Below are 21,438 nucleotides of genomic sequence, written 5' to 3' on the forward strand. Positions count from 1 at the left end.
AAGTGAAGCAGAACTTTGAACCTTGTCAATTGATTTGAAGGCAGTTGATCTTGCCGTTCTGGACTGACTGAGAACTACAAGAGAATACACCCAATAAAGAAACACAGAGGATCATATTACATATGATGCTTACTTGTTAACACAGTGATTGATCTAGACGGCTTGGTAACCACATTTCCATTTACCACCACCAGAGTGATTATGTAATATAGGCCATGATAATTGGCCTTAAAGATAATGGGAGGAGGCAAAGTGCTGTTGAATTCCTCAAATTCAAAGAAGTAATTTTTTGATTCACCAGTTATCTTCACAACATACACAGATGATGGACTCATGATGTCTGAAGCTTCTAAAGAGACAGCAATGCTATTATCATCTCGGACAGTTACGTGGAATGTGGTAGCATCCTGTTTAAGAAAACAGAGAAAAAGAAAATGGAGGTCAAGTTTCAGATTATTTTCATTAAAATTATACTGAGATAATTTCCCCCAAAATTAATGTTGTGACAAGTATTGCTTCCTGAAATAAGGTTACACAGGTTTTTTTTAGTATATGTGGAAAATCAAAAAGAGGAATATTAGCCCTATTGTGGCTATTGATCTTCTCAGGCCTTTTTACTTTTAGTATTCTTCCAGATTGAAAAGCTACTTCCAATTCACGGATTGTGCCATTTAGTAAACACAAAATAAAAACATCATGGAACTGTGTAAAAATAAATGAATGAAAATCATCTTGGCACTCAACTTTCAGAGAAGTCCTTGGTTTCATCTTTGTTGAAAAAGCTATATGGTTTGAAGAAGCACTGTTTTACTTGGGAGGGAGTAGTCCTGCTGTAGTCCTAGGAAAATTCTAGAAAAATGTTTCAACGCAGTTATTTTCTCCTTGACATCTCACCTGCCAGTTCTGACAACTAAAAAAAAAAATCAGGGCTGAGAAACCTTATTATCCTTCTCTTTAAATTTTAGCCAGTCCTCATTAAAAGAAACCATGATGCTCTTTGAAGAAGGGACTGGACTGAAAAGCCGTGGGCATTGATGGAAAAGTCAGCAGTCAGTGCACTGAAACCTTTGCTCCAAGTCCCCAGGTAACTGTTTATGAACAGTATTTGAAAAATCATTTGTGTAGTTGGTTTAAATATTCCTTCCTGATTCTTTCCCACACTCCATAGGCAGACTGGGACTTCTGTTCTCTGATCTTGACAAAATTCGTGTACTTTGTAACATTTGCTGTTCTGTTTCACTTTTCCTTCTGGGTGTGTGTGATGTCCAGGACAAATTATTTCATTGCTCTGAGCCTCAGGTTTTTCTTCCATGAAAGTGGGACAGAAAAATTGCTGAAACTTGTCAAGGACTTACAAGCATCCAGGTACCAAGGTAGGCAGGCTTGGTAAACATAATCATCACATTTAAGATTCATAGGGATCTCAGGAGACAGGTATTATTATTTTTAATCTGGGCTTGTAGCTGAGAAAACTGAGAGCCAGAAAGAGTAAGTCACTTGATCCAGGTCACACATATAGTTCAGACTCTTAACCACTGATCTACACAAGTATCAAGTTTGATCTTTCCACACGTCTTTGTCTTCTCCTCTTGACTTATTTTCCTAACATTGAGACTGACACACAGTATATAGCTGATAAGCATTTGTAAAATGAATGAAAGAATTGCTGATTATATTAATTATATGGGAGCCTTCTCCTCTTAGAATTAATCTGCTTATTGATTTTGGTACCTCGCATAGTGTCAAGACAAATCAAGCATGTGATACATCAATCCTTTAAAAGAAGACGTAAAAATATACTGATTTTTTTTCTTCTTATTTAATTTTTTAAAGAAATCTAGTTTTTAAAGGTCCTGGTACTAATAAAGAATTGGAGAAGGGCATGGCAACCCACTCCAGTATCGTTGCCTGGAGAATCCCATGGACAGAAGAGCCTGGTGGGCTATAGTCCATAGGGTCACACAGAGTCAGACATGATGAAAACGACTTAGCACCACTTATAAAGACTATCTGGCTATTAAGAGAAGTTTAATTCTATGTTAACATTTAGTAGACTTAATAGTGTTCATATCATCCTTACCTCACTAGTCTGTAAGTCCTCCAGGGCAGAGACTGCATCTTATTTCTAGCTGTGTTTTCAGCTCTAAGACCAGCACATGGCATATGCCAAGTGGTTTGTGACCTGAATAGGCCTGGGAAAATTTCTTTAATAATGGATCGTCAGTACAGATTTACTTTATTTTTTTTTAATACATTTATTTTATGTTAGTGAAATGGACTCCAAACAATAACTACAGTACCACTTGCATGACTTCAGTCATGTCCGACTCTTTGTGACGGTATGGACTGTAGCCCACCAGGCTCCATAGTCTATGGGATTCTCCAGGCAAGAATACTGGAGTGGGTTGCCATGTCCTCCTCCAGGGGATCTTCCCGACCCAGGGGTCGAATCCAGGTCTCTTATGTCTCCTGTATTGGCAGGCAGGTTCTTTACCACTGGCACCACCTGGGAAGCCCCCAGATTTGCTTTCAAAAAATATTTGTCACAGCCTGTAGCAAGTGGGATTTTAGTTCTGTAATGAAGGATTGAATCCATGCCCCCTGCAACGGAAGCACGGAGTCGTAACCACTGGACCACCAGGAAAGTCCCAGATCCCTTTGCTCACATTTGTCTCTCATCCTCTGATACATGTGCAGACTTTTAAAACTGAGTTCTGTACTTTTGGGATCAAATCTAAAACATGACCCATTCTCCATTGGCAGTGGTCAGGTGGAACATGAGGCTGATGCAAGCACTAAATATCCAATAGAGCTGAAACCTGTTTTTTATACATTATTGATTACAGAAGTCGATTCACTAATTCAGAAAATAATAAGTTTACAGACATGGAATATGCAATTGCTAAGAATTCTTTGCTGTATGTTTTAACAGCCACTAAACTGGAAGTGTTTGTGATAACGAAAAGAAGAATAAATAAACTCAATTTTGTAGCGTGTTGAAGAAATATATGTCTCATGTGTCACGATGCTTTGTAGACAGTAACAGCTTCCAGGGAAAGGAACTAATCTTCCAAATGCTAACAACAGCTTTGAGGATGATTGTATCAGCCATGAAAATAAGCATTGGCCCATGTGCTCCCAGGTTGCCAAAAATAAATCAGGGTGGGCTAATCAGATTCAGTCAGTGGAACTAATGAGAAGAAGGCAGCAGGCCAAGTGCGATCTAGGCAGTGAGCCTAAAAGAAATGTCATCTATGCTATTTCTTTCTTCTCTGTCCTCTTTGCTCTAGCTTTTCCTGGAATCTATATTCAGGAAAAAATTCTGAATGTATGCTGCAGGCATGCTATCCTTGCTGAGAAGCAGGGCCAGAAAGAAGCATTAGAAATAATTGAAATGGATCTGGTGCACTTAGGCAAGGCCAATGCTGATTTATTTGGTGGCTAGAAAAATATTTAAAACTTTTTTTTCCCTTCTGAGACTGGTAATGCTATTGCTTGACTCTACAGTAAAAATATTTTCACTGAAATGTCCTTTGCAGAACAAAGTTTAATATAGGAATTTCTCTGGTCCAACACCCTCATTTCACACTTGAGAGAACAGTGGTGCAAATGTCAGGCAGATAGTCGATGTCAGAACAAGGTCTGGGATCCACACGTTCTGGTGCCCCTTGGTATTTCTCTTTTCCTAAACTGGAGGTACCTGGCTTAAGGCAGCAAAACGGAGCCTGGGGGCTTGGCTTCAGCAAGGAAGGGGAGCCCAGGAGCCTGCCACCTGTTCTATAGCCAGTCTTGGGAGAAAGAAGCTACTGGAAATAGAGTGGGCAGCACTAAAGAGGAGAAAAAATGGGGGATGAATCCCCTGGGATATGGGATAAGGACGTGAACTGGCCACAGGTATGGACTCATCAGAAGTCCAAGAATCTCTTCTAGCATCCTTGACAAAAGTAGCAACTGTGGTGCATTGACCTGTCTCTCTGTCCCTTGATCTGGACGAAGCTTTGCACTAAGCATTATATATATATATATATATATATATATATATATATATATATATATATATAAAAGCTGAGACATTACTTTGCCAATAAAGGCCCATCTAGTCAAAGATATGGTTTTTCCAATAATCATGTATAGATGTAAGAGTGGACCATAAAGAAAGCTGAGCACCGAAGAATTGATGCTTTTGAAATATAGTGCTGGAGAAGACTCTTCAGAGTCGCTTGGACAGGAAGGAGATCAAACCAGTCAATCCTAAAGGAAATCAACCCTGAATATTCATTGGAAGGACTGATGCTGAAGCTCCAATACTTTGGCCACCTGATGTGAAGAATTGACTCATTGGAAAAGACCCTGATCCTGGGAAAGATTGAAGGCAGGAGGAGAACGGGTCGATAGAGGATGAGATGGTTGGATGGCATTAGTGACTCGATGGACTTGAGTTTGAGCAAGCTCCGGGAGTTGCTGATGGACTGGGAAGCCTGGTGTGCTGCAGTCTATGGGATTGTAAAGAGTTGGACACGACTGAGCAACTGAACTGAACTGACTGATATATATATATATATATATATATATATATATATATATATATATGTATATACATGAGAGTTGGACTATAAAGAAAGCTGAGCACCAAAGAATAGATGGTTTTGAACTGTGGTGTTGGTGAAGACTCTTGAGAGTCCCTTGGACTGCAAGGAGATCCAACCAGTCCATCCTAAAGGAGATCAGTCCTGGGTGTTCATTGGAAGGACTGATGTTGAAGCTGAAACTCCAGTACTTTGGCCACCTGATGCAAAGAGCTGACTCATTGGAGAAGACCCTGATGCTGGAAGGGATTGAGGGCAGGAGGAGAAGGGGATGACAGAGGATGAAATGGTTGGATGGCATCACCAACTCAATGGACATGTGTTTGGGTGGTCTCCAGGAGTTGGTGATGGACAGGGAGGCCTGGCATGCTGCAGTTCATGGAGTCACAAAGAGTCGGACATGACTGAGTGACTGAACTGAACTGAACTGATACATATCTATGTATATTTTCCTTTTATTCCTTACAACCATCTTTAGAAGTAAGTGTTATTGGGACTTCCCTAGTGGTCCAGTAGTTACAAATCCACTTGCCAATGCAAGGGACAAGGGTTTGACCCCTGGCCTGGGAAGATCTCATGCTGTGGGACAACTCAGCCTGTGTGCCACAACTACTGAGCCTGCATTCTAGAGCTTGTGAGCTACAACCAATGGAGCCACCGCAATGAAAACCCCAAGAAATGCAGGGAAGAGTAGCCCCCACTTGCCACAGCTATAGAAAGCCCAAGTGCAGTCAAAAATAAATAAATAAGTAAATAAATAAATAATCAATTAAAAAAGAAATCAGTGTTATTCCTATTTTACTCAGAGAGATTAAATAATTTCCTTAAGAAAACAGCAGTGGACTTGGAATCAGAGGGTCTGATTTTCTATTCTTTTTGGGCAGAGTATTACCCTTGTGAACTTGGGAAATCCCAGGGATCTTTTAACCATAGCTTCTTAATATATAAAATAGGGATAACTCCTATAACTCTTAGGATTTTTGTAAGGGTTAGATGGCTTTTACAAAAGTGCTAAAAGTGTGAAATCAATTAATATTAGCTATATTTCAAAAATTATTGTGTTCAGCTATACTCCTATATAAAATAAAACTTTAAAAAATCAAACTTTAATATGTACAATTTGTATCTGTCAATTATACCTCCATAAAGATGGTAAAAATAATTACCCATGACTGACTAAGCAAAATAGAGATATCTATTTTATAATTATTATTCCATTCCAAGCTTCAAAAAATTTTAAAGTTGTAATTAACATCACGGACTAAAATTTTCCCAATAAGTTAACAAGAAAAAAAAAAAAAGGAATATCTTGGAATGTTCCTGATGGTATTCTCTTGCATGGTATAAACATTTCATTCAGTGGATGTTCTATTTTTTTCTGTTTTAGCATGTCTTTCGAATTAATGAAGAAAATAAAAGTCATTCACACAAAGACCATAAGATCAAAAAAAAAAAAAACCCAAGATATCATTCCACCACCACATCAAATTCAAAATGCCACATCATAGATAACTTATTGACTGCTTGCATTTTTAAGACCATATAATGCAGATATCCCTACTCTTGGATTCATAAAATTTGACATTGTTTTCTAAGTTTATGTGTATGTATAAATTTTGGAGTGTGTAAAGACAGGTTTTGTTTTAGTTATGTTTTGAACCATTCAATGACCTTTAAATTATAGAGGTTCTGTAAATAGTCACTTAACGAACTTCAAAACCCAGCCAAATTCAGTAGTTCTGTTCACTGGATGTTTTAATCACAGATCCTTGGAGAAATAGCATTTATTAATTCAACGACAAACATTAGCTAACTGACAACATGACATCAGGCATAGTGCTAGCGTGCTCGGTGTTAGTGAAAGAGAAGTGTGTAAGACAGGATACTTAAACTCCAGAAGCTCAGACTCCAGGGAGAGGTGCACAGTTATAACCCAGCTGAAAATCATTAGTTAAAAACTTTGAAAAACTGGTTGATACCTGTTTTTCCTGCCTATCTGAAATCCCTACTTAGATTGTGCCCTCTTCTCTGGATCACTGCTTCTTCTCCATTATAAAGCCCGTAAGGATGCTGATGGGGTTGCTGATTATGGTGCCCAACTCCCAGGTGAAAGCACCCCAGGACTCAGTTTGGGTGAATCATAGTATCTAACCCCTCCCCATGAAGACAGTTACAGGGACACGTACGTGGACCAAGCCAGACAACCGAAATGCTTCCTCTGAAAAGTTTTAACTGGAATTAGTGAGAAGGAGCCCTTCTCTTCTGGTCTCTTGTGTGTGTGGATGCAGACCTGGGGAAGTCAGTGTCTGTAATTTCTGCCCCTTGAAGATCATTGTTTGAGGGAGAATTTCTGATTTGTTCAAAGGCCCCAGTCTCTGTCATCATAAGGCCCACCCACCATGCAGTTTGGTGACATGAGTGAATAAATTCCAGCTTATAGCTTATGTTGTTTAAAGCTGGACTTCCAAAATTTGCAGCCAAAGATCTTGAAAGAAGAATATTGTCCAGTATTATAGACGTGTAAAGAAGACAGCGATCCATTCTGTTTCTCTGGATAGACATCAGGGAAGGTTTCAGGGTGAAAGCAATGCTTGAAAGCTACTTAGGAGTTTCCCAGGGGTACAACGGTCAGAAAAGTCACCTAGACTTTTCTATACACTAGTTCCTAGAGAAGTGGGAAGAGGCTCCACAGTGCTGTGGAGTAGTTAGATAGTGGTAGGATGCTCAGAAGAGAAGCTGGAGAGCCCTAGCACAATTTGTGCCTTGTTAAGGAATCAGGATGTATTTTAGCCCAAAAGAAATCGTGAACAGTTTTAATGTAGAAAAGTGACATGATTAGACAGATCACAATTTAGAAAGGCCGATATAGTTAGGAGAATGGACAAGTATAGTTAGGAGTTGTCTGACTGGGCTCATCTAAGGCCAGGAGAAAGTAAGGAGGCTGTTGCAACAGTTCGCGTAAGACCTGAGCGGTCTCCAAGCAAGTGCGCCAGATCTGCCCATGTTGATCCGTCTGTGTGATATACTTCTAGAAAATTACCAGTGCACCAGCTGGCAATCCAGTCAATGATTAGTCTTATCAGAGGGGATTTTAGAGGGAACACTTAAACAATTCTGCTGTGCTAAGGTTACCATATAGGGAATGATGGAATGCTCAATTTTTTTAAATAGTAATCTTTTTTTAAAAATTTTATTTTATTTTTAAACTTTACATAATTGTATTAGTTTTGCCAAATATCAAAATGAATCCGCCACAGGTATACATGTGTTCCCCATCCTGGACCCTCCTCCCTCCTCCCTCCCCATACCATCCCTCTGGGTCGTCCCAGTGCACTAGCCCCAAGCATCCAGTATCGTGCATCGAACCTGGACTGGCATCTCGTTTCATACACGATATTTTACATGTTTCAATGCCATTCTCCCAAATCTTCCCACCCTCTCCCTCTCCCATAGAGTCCATAAGACTGTTCTATACATCAGTGTCTCTTTTGCTGTCTCGTACACAGGGTTATTGTTACCATCTTTCTAAATTCCATATATATGTGTTATTATACTGTATTGGTGTTTTTCCTTCTGGCTTACTTCACTCTGTATAATAGGCTCCAGTTTCATCCACCTCATTAGAACTGATTCAAATGTTTTCTTTTTAATGGCTGAGTAATACTCCATTGTGTATATGTACCATAGCTTTCTTATCCATTCATCTGCTGATGGGCATCTAGGTTGCTTCCATGTCCTGGCTATTATAAACAGTGCTGCAATGAACATTGGGGTACACGTGTCTCTTTCCCTTCTGGTTTCCTCAGTGTGTATGCCCAGCAGTGGGATTGCTGGATCATAAGGCAGTTCTATTTCCAGTTTTTTAAGGAATCTCCACACTGTTCTCCATAGTGGCTGTACTAGTTTGCATTCCCACCAACAGTGTAAGAGGGTTCCCTTTTCTCCACACCCACAGTTATCAAGACAGTATGGTACTGGCACAAAGACAGAAATATAGACCAATGGAAGAAAATAGAAAGCCCAGAGATAAATCCACGCACATATGGACACCTTATCTTTGACAAAGGAGGCAAGAATATACAATGGATTAAAGACAATCTCTTTAACAAGTGGTGCTGGGAAATCTGGTCAACCACTTGTAAAAGAATGGAACTAGAACACTTTCTAACACCATACACAAAAATAAACTCAAAATGGATTAAAGATCTAAATGTAAGACCAGAAACTATAAAACTCCTAGAGGAGAACATAGGCAAAACACTCTCTGACATACATCACAGCAGGATCCTCTATGACCCACCTCCCAGAATATTGGAAATAAAAGCAAAAATAAACAAATGGGACCTAATTAACCTTAAAAGCTTCTGCACATCAAAGGAAACTATTAGCAAGGTGAAAAGACAGCCTTCAGAATGGGAGAAAATAATAGCAAATGAAGCAACTGACAAACAACTAATCTCAAAAATATACAAGCAACTCCTACAGCTCAACTCCAGAAAAATAAATGACCCAGTCATAAAATGGGCCAAAGAACTAAATAGACATTTCTCTAAATAGTAATCTTAATGGTGTCTGGTGCTTATATAGCCCTTACAACCATAATTCTCTGCAGACATTATGTAATGCATCCACTTAGACTCCTGTCTGGTTCCTGGGAAAGCTTTTCCAACAAGATAGTCTTGGTGCAGTGGTAAAGAATCCACCTGCAATCCAGGAGACACAGGGGACGCGGGTTCAATCCCTGGGTTGGGAAGATCCCCTGGAGGAAGAAATGGTGATCCACTCCAGTATGCTGGTTTGGGAAACCCCATGGGCAGAGGAGCCTGGCGGGCTAAAGTCCATAGATTCACAGAGAGTCAGACATGACTGAGCACACACAGTCTTTCCTTTCATTTCCTTCAGGAAGATCACAGTCCTAGAGTTGCCCTGACAACTTCCTAGAATGATTGACAAATGTCTTTCAGAAATTGTCAGAGGAGAATTTGGATGTTGGTCTCAAAGGCTAAGGATGGCCTCTCCCTAATCTTCAATTATTTATTCTGATTATTCTTCAGAAATGTTTTGAGCAACCAGTATATATCAGGAATTGTGCAAGACATTGGGGATATATTCAATTTGTGAGTAAAGAGAAAGACAGGCCTTATGTGACTCTGTCCTTCCTAGAATTGTGTCTGACCAATAATCATAGCAATGACAATGGCAACAATGATGACCCTATTGTAATAAAGAACATTAATTTATACAGTTTTTATTATGTGCTAGTAGAAAGCTCATACAGCAGGTTCTTTTCTTTAAGCTTTTTATTTTGTATTGTGTTGTAGCCAATTAACAATGTTACGATAGTTTCAGGTGCACAGCAGAGCAACTCAGCCACACATACACATGTATCCATTCTCCTGATACTCCCCTCCTATCCAGGCTGCCACTTAACACTGAGCAGAGTTCCCTGTACTAGTTCCTTGTTGGCTATCCATTTTAAATCAGCAGTGTGTACATGTCGATCCCAAACTCCCTAACTATCCCTTCCCCCTGGCAACCATAAGCTCATTCTCTAAGTCTGTGAATCTCTTTCTGTTTTGTAAGTTCACTTGTATCATTTCTTTTTAGATTTCACATATAAAGGATGTCATATAATATTTCTCCTTCTCTGTCTGACTTAATTCACTCATCAAACAGCAGGTCCTTGATAATGGCTTTCTGGGTGAATATGTTTACAATCTGCTCTGTACTGCCAGACTTCTTTATGTGGGTCCTAAAAGAATCTGCCTGCAGTGCAGGAGACCCGGATTCAATCCCTGGGTTGGGAAGATCCACTGGAGAAGGAAATGGCAACCTACTCCAGTATCCTTGCCTGGAAAATCCCATGGACAGAGGAGCCTGGTGGGCTGCAGTTCATGGGATCGCAAAGAGTTGGGCACGACTGAGCGACTAACACTTAAATGTATCTTTTCGGTTGGAATACATCAGTTCTAACCAGGTGCCTGAGTCCACATTCATACCAATTCTGCCTTTCATGTTTTAACATGCTCAGATACAGCCATTTCTGTCTTTGTGACTTCATAAGACAGAGCCCTCATTTCTTTGGTCTCTTGGTAAAGGGGCCTAAACACAAATGTCAGCCAGGTAATATAAATGTGTGAAGCAGTCAAGTATAAGAGGATTGAATGATGGAATAGTTAGCAAAATGGGAAGGTACAGGCATTGTCGTAAAGCATCATTAAAAAGCACCATTACAACAAAGATAAAGATATACTGGCCAAAGAAAACACATTTGGTTGCCTCTAGGCAAACATAACATAAAGGTTATACGGGACTTTGGAATTGTGGATAAAGATGTATAATGTCAAACCTAATCTATCATAAATAGAAAGTACATCTTTATCCACAATTCCAAAGTCTAGTATACCCTTCATTTTATGTTTGCCTAGGGGCAAACACATGTGTTTTCTTTGGCCAGTATATCTTTATTTTGTTGTAATGGTGCTTTTTAATGACATAAATATACCACCACATGTGAAATAGATAGCTAGCGGGAATCTGCTATATAGCACAGGGAGCTCAGCTCAGTACTCTGTGATGACCTAGATGGGCGGAATGGGGGAAGGGGAAGGGAGGGATGTTCAAGGGGGAGGGGATATATGTATACATATAGCTGATTGATGTTGTTGTACAGCAGAAACTAACACAACATTGTAAAGCAACTATTCTCCAATTAAAAAAAGGTATATCTTCTAGGATAAAGCAATATTGTGGGAGTTGAAGGAATACAGTGTCAAGAAGAAAGTGGTGGTCAGTGGTGTCAGACATTGCTAAGAGACGAAGGTCAAGGACTGAAGAAAAGCCTTTAGATTTGGTCATCAAGAAGTTAATACAATATTGTAAAGTTAAAAAATAAAATAAAAAATAAAGATAAAAAAAGAAGTTACTAGTGACATTTTAAAGGGCACATCTTTTACTAGTATAAAGTAATAAAAGCATAAGACAACTTTTAAGGAGTTAAAGAGTAAGATAAACTACATACCCATAGGATAGTTAAAATTTAAAAGACAAGCAAGTGTTGACAACGATTCAGGCCAAGAGGTGTTTTCATTCTCTGCTGGTGGTAGTGGAAATTAGCTTAAGCATTTTGGAAAACTGGCAATATCTACTAAAGCTGAATATTTAAATAGCACATGACCCAGGAATTCTAGTTCTAGATACATGCTCAGCAGAAATGAATGCACACATGTACGAGAATGTTCGTATTAGCTTTGTTTTGGAGTTGTGGTAAGTTTCTGGGTTCATGAACATTGGTTATATTGTAAATAAGTGTTACAAATAAAAAGTGCCATACCAAAATAAAAAAAAAAAAAAAAAAAGAAGAAGAATACATTTGCAGTTCAGTCTCAGCCCATAGGCTACTGGATTATAACCCTTGAATTTGTTGCACTGGCCATGTCCTTGATTAAATAGATTATCTTTGCACTCTCAGCATTCTGTTTGCTCTGTCCAACCAGAGTAGAATGATAAGTCAATTTTTACCCATTAAGCATTAATTTAAATAAATATGGATAATATTTCCTTAGCAAGTTGCCATGTGTGTGTGCCTATGAATGACTAAAATGGCATTTTATTATATATACTAATGCAGGAATTATTTCCTGACTCTTGATACAGACTTGGGGTAGAAGCTCTATGGAACTCTTAACTTTTGTGGATTAAAGCAAACACATTAATTTAATTTGAGGAAAGAATTCAATGTGGCATTTTTTAAAGTATAAAGAAACTTATGGTGAAGATATATGCCAAGACTGAATATAATATGTAAGATAATAACAATAGCAATTTTATGTTTTATAAAATAACAGTAATTTTTATATTTATAACAGTAATTTATAACAGTAATTTTATATTTTATAAAATGCTTCAAATAAATTTTCTCATTCAATCCTCAGAAACTTCCATTAAGTTATTATCTCATTTCACAGATGAACACACTGAAACACAAAGAAATTAAAGTTTCTTAAGGCTACTCTACTGTTATGTGGAGGAGCTGGTGCTCAAAGCAATGCTTGAACTACAAATTTTATGACTATTTTACCACAGTCCCCATACTGTCAGATCCTGGAGCCAAAAAGATTTCCCAAAAGCTAACTTTCATGAAAAATGAAAGTGTTAGTCACTCAGTTGTGTCTGACTCTTTGTGACCCCATGGACTGTAGCCCCACAGGCTTCTCTGTCATGGAATCCTCCAGGCAGGAATACTGGAGTAGGTAGCCTTTTCCTTCTCCAAGGGATCTTCCTGACCAAGGGATTGAACCCAGGTCCCCTGCATTGCAGGTGGATTCTTTACCATTTAAGCCACTTACCTGTCCTTTAGTGAAAGTGAGTCGCTCATTCACGTCCAAATCTTTGTGACCCCATGGACAATACAGTCCATGGAATTCTCTAAGCCAGAATACTGGAGTGGGTAGCCATTCCCTTCTCTAGGGGATCTTCTGATCCCAGGGATCAAACCCAGGTCTCCTGCACTGCAGGTGGATTTCTTACCAGCTGAGCCACAAGGGAAGCCCTGTGGCTGTCCTTAATTGGTGGTGAGCTCCCTCAACACAAGCTATGATTTTTTCCTCTAGGTCATGCTTGAGCCATGCTAAAAAAAAGTGTGATATCATGAAAAAAATCAGTTTGGGAGATAAAAAAGAAATGTTGGAGGTAGGCTGACCTAAGTTCAAATCTCACTTGAGTGATAGTCTCTCATTTTAATTCTTTGAGCCTCCTTTGCTTCTCGTAAATTATGGAAAAGCTAGAACCTATTATAATCAGATTTGGGGGGAAAAACAAGATCACATGTGTGTATTACCTACTTGAATACCAAATACTTAGGGCCTTCAAAAACAATAGCTAATTGTTGTTACATTATTTATGACCTAATTTTCTCCTTGATTCTTTTTACATACCCCTCTTTGGGGTATGTAAATTTGATTTATTTTTACTTTCTTGGGAGATTACCAACAGGAATAGAATCATGGTCCTATTTAAGATTTACATTATATATAAAAATAATATATACATACATATATGTATACATATGCATGTATGTGTGTGTATGCATGTGTACCTAAAAGGGAAAGTTTAATTAGAAAATACAATAGACTACCTGGAATTTGGAAGGGCTGATGCTGAAGCTGAAACTTCAGTATTTTGGCCACCTGATGTGAAGAGCTGACTCATTAGAAAAGACATTGATGCTGGGAAAGAGTGAAGGCAAAGGGGGAAGGCAGCAGCAGATGATGAGATGGTTAGATAGCATCACCAATTCAATGGACGTGAATTTGAGCAAACTGTGGGAGATAGTGGAGGACAGAGGAGCCTGGCATGCCATAGTCCATGGGATCACAAAGAGTCAGACACAATTTAATGACTGAATAACAACAACCTGAAATTTATTACTTTCCCCATCAAATAATTATAGATAAAATGGCTCCAGAAAAGCAAGAGAACGGCAATACTCCAGTATTTCCACTCCAGTACTCTTGCCTGGAAAATCCCATGGACGGAGGAGCCTGGTAGGCTGCAATCCATGGGGTCGCTAAGAGTCAGGCACGACTGAGCAATTTCACTTTCACTTTTCACTTTCATGCACTGGAGAAGGAAATGGCAACCCACTCCAGTATTCTTGCCTGGAGAATCCCAGGGACAGAGGAGCCTAGTGGGCTGCCATCTATGGGGTCACACAGAGTCGGACACGACTGAAGCGACTTAGCAAGCAAGCAAGTTATATATTTAGGGACATGTAAATTTTAGCAGATGTATCTTCTTAGGACACTGATCATAAATGGTTCCATAACCACTCTTTTGGTCTACTTATTGAATAATTAATATTACCCCTTTGGTGGCATCCTGAACAAGAGTGGCCAGCATTTTTTTTTCTATCATGCTTGTACGTGACAGCCTGAGCCAACTTGTTTGACTGAAGGTTACTATGGCAACAGTTTCTAAGACCTACTGTGTTGACAAGTTTAAAGACCTGGGAAGCTATGCCTTGCTGATGATCCACTCAGGAGGAGGTGGCTCCGCCATCCAGGAAGCCATGACATACATCTGTTCTCAACAATTCAATGACCAGGCAAGTTCTGCAACGTGTGACATTCTTCTGGCTTAATATGTTATGAAAAATAGGGGTCCCTGACAGGTCAGTTCTGTGAAAAAAGTGTTATTTTCATAACGTGAAGCCCTGACAAACATTATTTTGCCTGAATTTTTAAATTCCCCATCCCTCTTCTCTATTCTTGCCAGGATTTATAGGTTTTAAGCATCAGAAAGATGCTTGTAAAAAATGTAGCTGTCCCACTTATTGAAAGATAATGTGAAAGATGATGGTGCTAATCATTTATTTTTTTGTTGGTCTCTCAGTCATGTCTGACTCTTTGGAACCCCATAACCTGTAGCCCACCAGACACCTCTCCATGGGATTCTCCAGACAAGAATACTGGAATGGGTTGCCATTTCTTCTGTGAGGCTGCAAAGAGTTGGACATGACTGGAGTGACTAACACTTTTCTCCAGGGGATCTTCCTTACTCAGGGATTAAACCCGGGTCTCCTGCATTATAGGCAGATTCTTTACAATCTAAGCCACCAGGGAAGCCCAAAGTGTGTTAGCTGCTCAGTCATGTTCTATTCTTTGCAACTCCATGGACCGTAGTGCCCACGCCCTGCCTCCTCCCTCACCCCACCGCCCCAACTCTGCCAGGCTCCTCTGCCCAGGGAATTCTCCAGGCAAGAATCCTGGAGTGGGTTGCCATTCCCTTCTCCAGGGTATCTTCCAGACCCAGGGTTTGAACCCAGGTCTGCTGCACTGCAGGCAGATTCTTTGCCATCTGAGCCACCAAGTAATATAAAAATTTAATGCTGAATGAAAAGAAGGTAAGTTTTTGTAGGACATACAGTAAAAAGTTAAATACTTTAAAAATGTTTTTAGTGGAGTTAGGTTGCTTTACGATGTTGTGTTAGTTTCTCCTGTACAGCAAAGTGAATCAGCTATTCGTATATATATAGGCTCTCTTTGTCACCACAGACAATTGAGTAGAGTTCGTGTGATATACAGCAGGTTCTCATTGGTTATCTATTAATCATTTATTTTAGAGTGGTTGAATTCAGTCGAATTTCTCCACAGGCATGAAGCATCTCTCCAACTGTAACAGCAGTTAATTATTAATAAATCCCGAGGACAGTTAACAAAGAATGCCATCTGCTTACAAAACACACAGTTCATGGCAAATTTAGGTGGGATCCCTGTGACCTTCTGTAAGCATTGCCCTTTGACTCCCCTCCTCATTGAGTTGTTAACATTGTCAACAGCAGAGCTTCCAGACCTCTAAGGCAAATAGTTTTTTATGCTCTCCACCACTACTGGAATTTTATGATTTTCTCAGAAGATGGACTCCCCCCATGCCAGATAAATTAAAGCCCAGAAGTCAAGGATGACATGTTGTACTTTACACACATGCTTTACTCAATGTGTATCTTCATGTAGTTTTGAAAATTGAGTGTCTGCAGTATGCAGACAGGATGGTGAAGAAAAGAAATTTGGTCCTGGTCCCAGGGGTGTTTGGAGTCTATAGCAGAAAAGAATTATAGTGTTTTAGATAATTAAATAATTATAAGTGGAAAAGGCACTTTTGTAAAGAAGTGAATGATGATAAAAGAGGACCTAGCAATAGAATTACCCTAGAGAAAGCAAGAGCTTTTGCAGGTAAGTACAAGCTATAGTAAGAGTTGGACTGCTGGTGAGTTGGAGAAAAAATACGATCTATGAAGAAAATACGATATATGAAGATTTAGGGGCTGGAGAAAGCAAAAGGTATTTGAGAAACCAGAATGACATCAGAATGTCCTATAGTGGAGACTAGATCATGGGCTACTTTGTAAGTCCTTCTAAAAAAACTGAGGCTTACTGCTCAAGGCAATGGAAAGCCACATATGGGTTATCAAGCAGGTGAGTGAAACAATCAGGTTTGCTTTCTGCAATAGAAGCAAAACATTTATTATGTTAACTACTACATTTATTATGTTAAATTCTTAGTGGAGGAACTTTTAATGAAAAAATACTTGATAAGGAACCACTTGGGACAGAAAGTAACACTCTAACAGTATGAACAGAGGAATGTAGGCAAACAAACAAAATCCCCCCAAAAGACAGCTAAGCTATTATTCAAATTACAAAGAAAAGAATGGCCTATTCCAGAAAGAAAGGGGGACAGATAATAGAGGGGTGAGTGAAAGTCATTCAGTTGTGTCCGACTCTTTGCGACATCACAGACTGTAGCCTGCCAGCTCCTCTGTCCATGGGATTTTCCAGAATACTTGAGTAGGGAGGAATTCCCTCCTCCAAGGGATATTCCCAACCCAAGCACAGAACCTGTGTCTCCTGCATTGCAGGCAGATTCTTTACTGTCTGAGCCACCAGGAAAACCCTGATAAGAGAGGAGAGGCTGGAAAGAAAATGAAGAGCCAGCATGATGATGCGATATTGGGGTATACAAGGGGCAATCAGTCAACAGAAAAGAATATACATTGTGTTAATACTTCTTACGCATTACTTTGCTTAATCCTCTTTAAAACCTTCTAAGATAAATATAATTTCATCTGTCTTACAGTAGGAAGTGGAAATAATTTTGAATGGCTCTTTTACCAAGATCCTGCTAGCCTCATGTTAAATTGTTCATAACATCTATTTGAACCATTTGAGGTTAACATTGTACACATTCATCTTCATTTCACAATGTTAACTTTAAATCGTCACCATTTCTTACTTTCCACTGCATGAATAATATGTTTGGCCATCGCTGATGCTATTTTGAGTTACAAGAAGTTGGAACAACAATCTTATATTTAAGTTTTATAAATGAAGCTCAAAAGTATCTTTGTCTTTGGGAACAGCTGTAAAAAGACAGTATGCAATTTACTGCACCAAATGAGAGGATCCCATTCTTTGAGAAAGGATGGCATTTCTATAAATCATGCTGTGGTATTTGGTGAGGAAATATCATTACTTTTACTTGACATACTGCTCTTGTTGTTAATTGGCATTTCATCATTAAATAGCTTCTTATTGCCCTGTACAAGATGTAATTGAAAAGGTGACAAAAACAGAAATGTTTGTATCCTTGAAATAATTTTAAAGGTGGTTTTTACCATTAGAACATTTTGATGGGACAGAAATGAATGGTAAAGGTAAAACTTTTTCATAGTATTCTGTACAGAAATGTTCAAATCTTTCTCTACATCTTTGATTACTATTTTAGTTTCTGTTCCTAAAGGCAACAGCTGTTACTGGTGGCCTGATACAAGTACCTCATGCCAATTTGCAATAATCTACACAATTTATGTTAAACAAAATATCTTTAGTAACAAAACCTGGTGGGCTACAGTCCATGGGGTCTCAAAGAGTTGGACGTGACTGAGCGCGCACGCGTGCACGTACACACACACACATACACACAGCCTTAATTAAAGTCATAGCATGCAGTACTGTGACTGTGAGATCTATATGACTTTTTTTACAAATTAATATCGTGCTTTAAATTTTAAAACACAGCTTTCCTTTCTTGAATATCCTGAAATATAATACTTATTCAATATTAACTTTCTATTTGCTAACTACTCTACTTTTTATGTCCTCCTTCTTGAATAATATTCCATGTCTCCCTTCTTCTCTGCCTTCCCCTTCCCCCAGTTTTTCTTCCCCTTCACATTGCTCCTCACTGTCTGTCTTGCGCCATGTTTGGTTAGTCCTGTGTATAAATTTCCTGTAGATTTTAACCTCCTAAAGGCAGAGAAGCAGACGTCACTGTCTACCACAGAATCTAATGCAGCAATTTACTATTTGGAACTTAATATTTATCAACTGAAATTCATCCATTTATCCATTCATCCACCTACCCTACAGTTATTGAGCCTTCAATCACATATTCTTTCTGTGTCTGTTCAGCTTATTCTTACATGTCAGAGAATTTCTTATTGCAGCTCAGTTTCTGGATTATTATGGCAAAATCATATCACTGTATTTTAAAACCAAAAGAATACTCGGCCAAAGTAATAAACATATTAGGGAGAAAGGCAAGGAAGTAAGTAGAGAGAAAGCAGGAATTAGGCACAGAGTTAAGACTAAAGGGATATAAAGGAAGAGTGGGTGAGAGATAATGAAGAAAACGTGTTAACTTGGAATAAGTAATTGTGAACAATAAGGCAGAAGCAGAATAAGACACATTTTATACCTTTGCTGGTCACACCTCTATGTTATTACTTAATATATGATAGAGACAAAAATCAAGCTAAATTTTTATTAATCTCTCAATTGTTTCCTTATCCATAGCCACTATCTTTTTTTTTTCTCCTGTGACTATGATATAATTTGTTTCTGACTTGCAGATAATATATTCTTAAAGACTCATAGATAAACCATTAATGAATCATACATTGCTATGGGAAATAATAGAGATTTAATCATCTAACTGCCCATGCAGAGGCTGTCCGTCCACTTGGCTAAGATGGTGCCATGGAGATTCAAATATTGAGTGGGAGATTGGGCTACAGGACCCCTTTCAATTAATAACTTTGAAGAGTTATGAATTAATAAAAGCTGAACCTAAGAGTAATTTCTAAGAATGTTAAGATATGCATGCCAGATTTTCTTTTAGGTCATGAGTATCCACGGTCTGTTTTCTTCAAAATGACAATTTCTCTCAAGTCTTTTCCATTAGCTTAAGCTTCAAGGAAACAAAACATGGAACATTTACTGGAAGAATTTAGTAATACTTTATGAAAATTCAATACTATATTTTCCAACTATATTGCTGTACAATTTACAATAGATATGATTAATTATATATATTAACTACATAACAAAATGATTTTCTGTTTCATTGGAATAAGAAATACCATTAACCTGATGCATTTGTTTAGTTGATTAATGCATCTACTTTGTGTATTTCATTTAGCATTGAAAGTAAGAAAGAGATTTTTACTTATCAGGTAATTATAATTAAGCCCATACTAACTGCTATAATTAAAGAAAGAAAAGAATAGTAACAATAGTAACAGCTAGCATATATTAAATGCCTAATATATGTCAAGGTTTATTCTAGGTGTTTAGATGAATTATGCCTAATCCTTAAAGCAATATTTAGCATTTATTATTATTTTATCAATAACTAGGAAGCAGAGGATGGAATTCAAATAATAATTTGTAATGCTTACTTGGTGTTGGCTACAAGAGCATGACAGTGAGCAAGGGAGACCAGTTCAGCCCTCACAAAGATTAATTCTAAGTGAACCATAACAGTCAGAGCAGCAAAAATTATGACGAGAAGCCCAATGTCCTCTGGTAGCCAAGAATATCTTACCTAGTGATGATGAAGCTGTTGCTTGAAAGATAGATCAGGACTCAGTGGTCAACAGGCTAGAGTATAGAGGATGGTTCAGGAGAAAGGGGCTGAGAGCAGCAGTGTGTACAGGGACAGGGGGAGCGGAGCATCTTCAAGGAACAGGAAGGGACTTGCAGACCATGTTCATGTGTTTGGGCATCACCTTGGGACCACTGAAGTGGTCTAAGCATCGATGGCCACGAGTAGATTTTCTTTTGAGAACAAAAGAAGTAGTGGTGTGGAGCTCAGATGGAGACAGGGTGAAATGAAGTAGATCAGTTAGAAGGCCATGGTAAAGGAATGAAACTGGATCATTTGCAGTGAGGTAGATGGACATAAGTCAGAAAGAGAAAAACAAATATCATATGTTAATGTATATATGTGGAATCTGAAAAAAATGGTTTAGATGACCTTATTTACAAAGCAGAAATAGAGAAGCAGATGTAGAGAACAAGCATATGGGTACCAAGGAGGAAAAGGAAGTGGTGGGACGAATTGAGAGAGTGGCATTGACGTATGCACCATGTGTAAACTAGACAGCTAGTGGGAAGATGCTGTATAGCACAGAGAGCTCAGCTTGGTGCTCTGTGATGACCAAGAGGGTTGGGTTAGGGGTGGGAGGGAGACCCAAGAGGGAGGGGATATATGTATATGTGTAGCTGATTCATGTTGTTGTACAGCAGAAACTAACACAACATTGTAAAGCAATTATAATCCAATAAAAAAGTGTACAAAAAGCACATTCAAAAAATAAAATAAAGCTATTAAAAAAAAGAAAGCTGTGGTAACAGTTGAAGCAAGACTTATCTGGATGTGGTAGTGGCAAAGGAGATAAGGGTGGCAATGAGAGATCTAGTAAGGAAGAATCAGTAAAGTCCCTACAAGCTATCGGTGGGAAGCAGGCTTGAGGCTTGGAGATTACAGTGTCCAAACTCCTTAATACAGATGAGGAAATCCAAACCCAGGAGGTGGGAAAGGGTCTGCCTAGGGGTATCCACCTGGTTAGAGGAAGATGCCTATGAAATGCAGATCTTCTTGAACTCACCCCAGTGATATTTCCATGATGCTACTTTATCCTCCCAAACCTACCAAATCAATTAATTTTTTTCTATTTCTGCCACAAGAAATAAAGCTGACTTAGGTGCTAAAGAACTGATGCTTTCAAATTTGGGTGCTGGAGAAGAATCTTGAGAGTCCCTTGGACTGCAAGGAGATCAAACCAGTCATTACTAAGGGAAATCAACCCTGAATATTCATTGGAAGGACTGATGCTGAAACTCCAATACTTTCATCACCTGAGGCAAAGAGCAAACTCATTGGAAAAGACTCTGATGCTGGGAAAGATTAAGGGCAGGAGGAGAAGAGGGCAACAGAGGATAGAATGATTAGATAGCATCACTGAATCAATGGACATGAATTTGAGCAAACTCCAGGAGATACTGGAGGA

At 38.8% G+C, this 21,438-nt stretch overlaps 1 protein-coding gene across 3 annotated transcripts in view; it reads right to left on the reverse strand.

Moving 5' to 3' along the window:
- Window positions 1–21,438, reverse strand: part of PTPRO (protein tyrosine phosphatase receptor type O) — a 259,686-nt gene that overhangs the window by 111,593 nt on the left and 126,655 nt on the right. For all 3 annotated transcript variants that reach the window (XM_061417745.1, XM_061417744.1, XM_061417746.1), the window contains exon 2: window positions 134–407. In XM_061417745.1, coding sequence (XP_061273729.1) covers window positions 134–407 — 274 coding nt within the window. The remainder of the gene's footprint in view (window positions 1–133; window positions 408–21,438) is intronic.

Source organism: Bos javanicus, chromosome 5, assembly GCF_032452875.1.
Source record: "Bos javanicus breed banteng chromosome 5, ARS-OSU_banteng_1.0, whole genome shotgun sequence".
Lineage (NCBI taxonomy): Eukaryota > Metazoa > Chordata > Mammalia > Artiodactyla > Bovidae > Bos > Bos javanicus.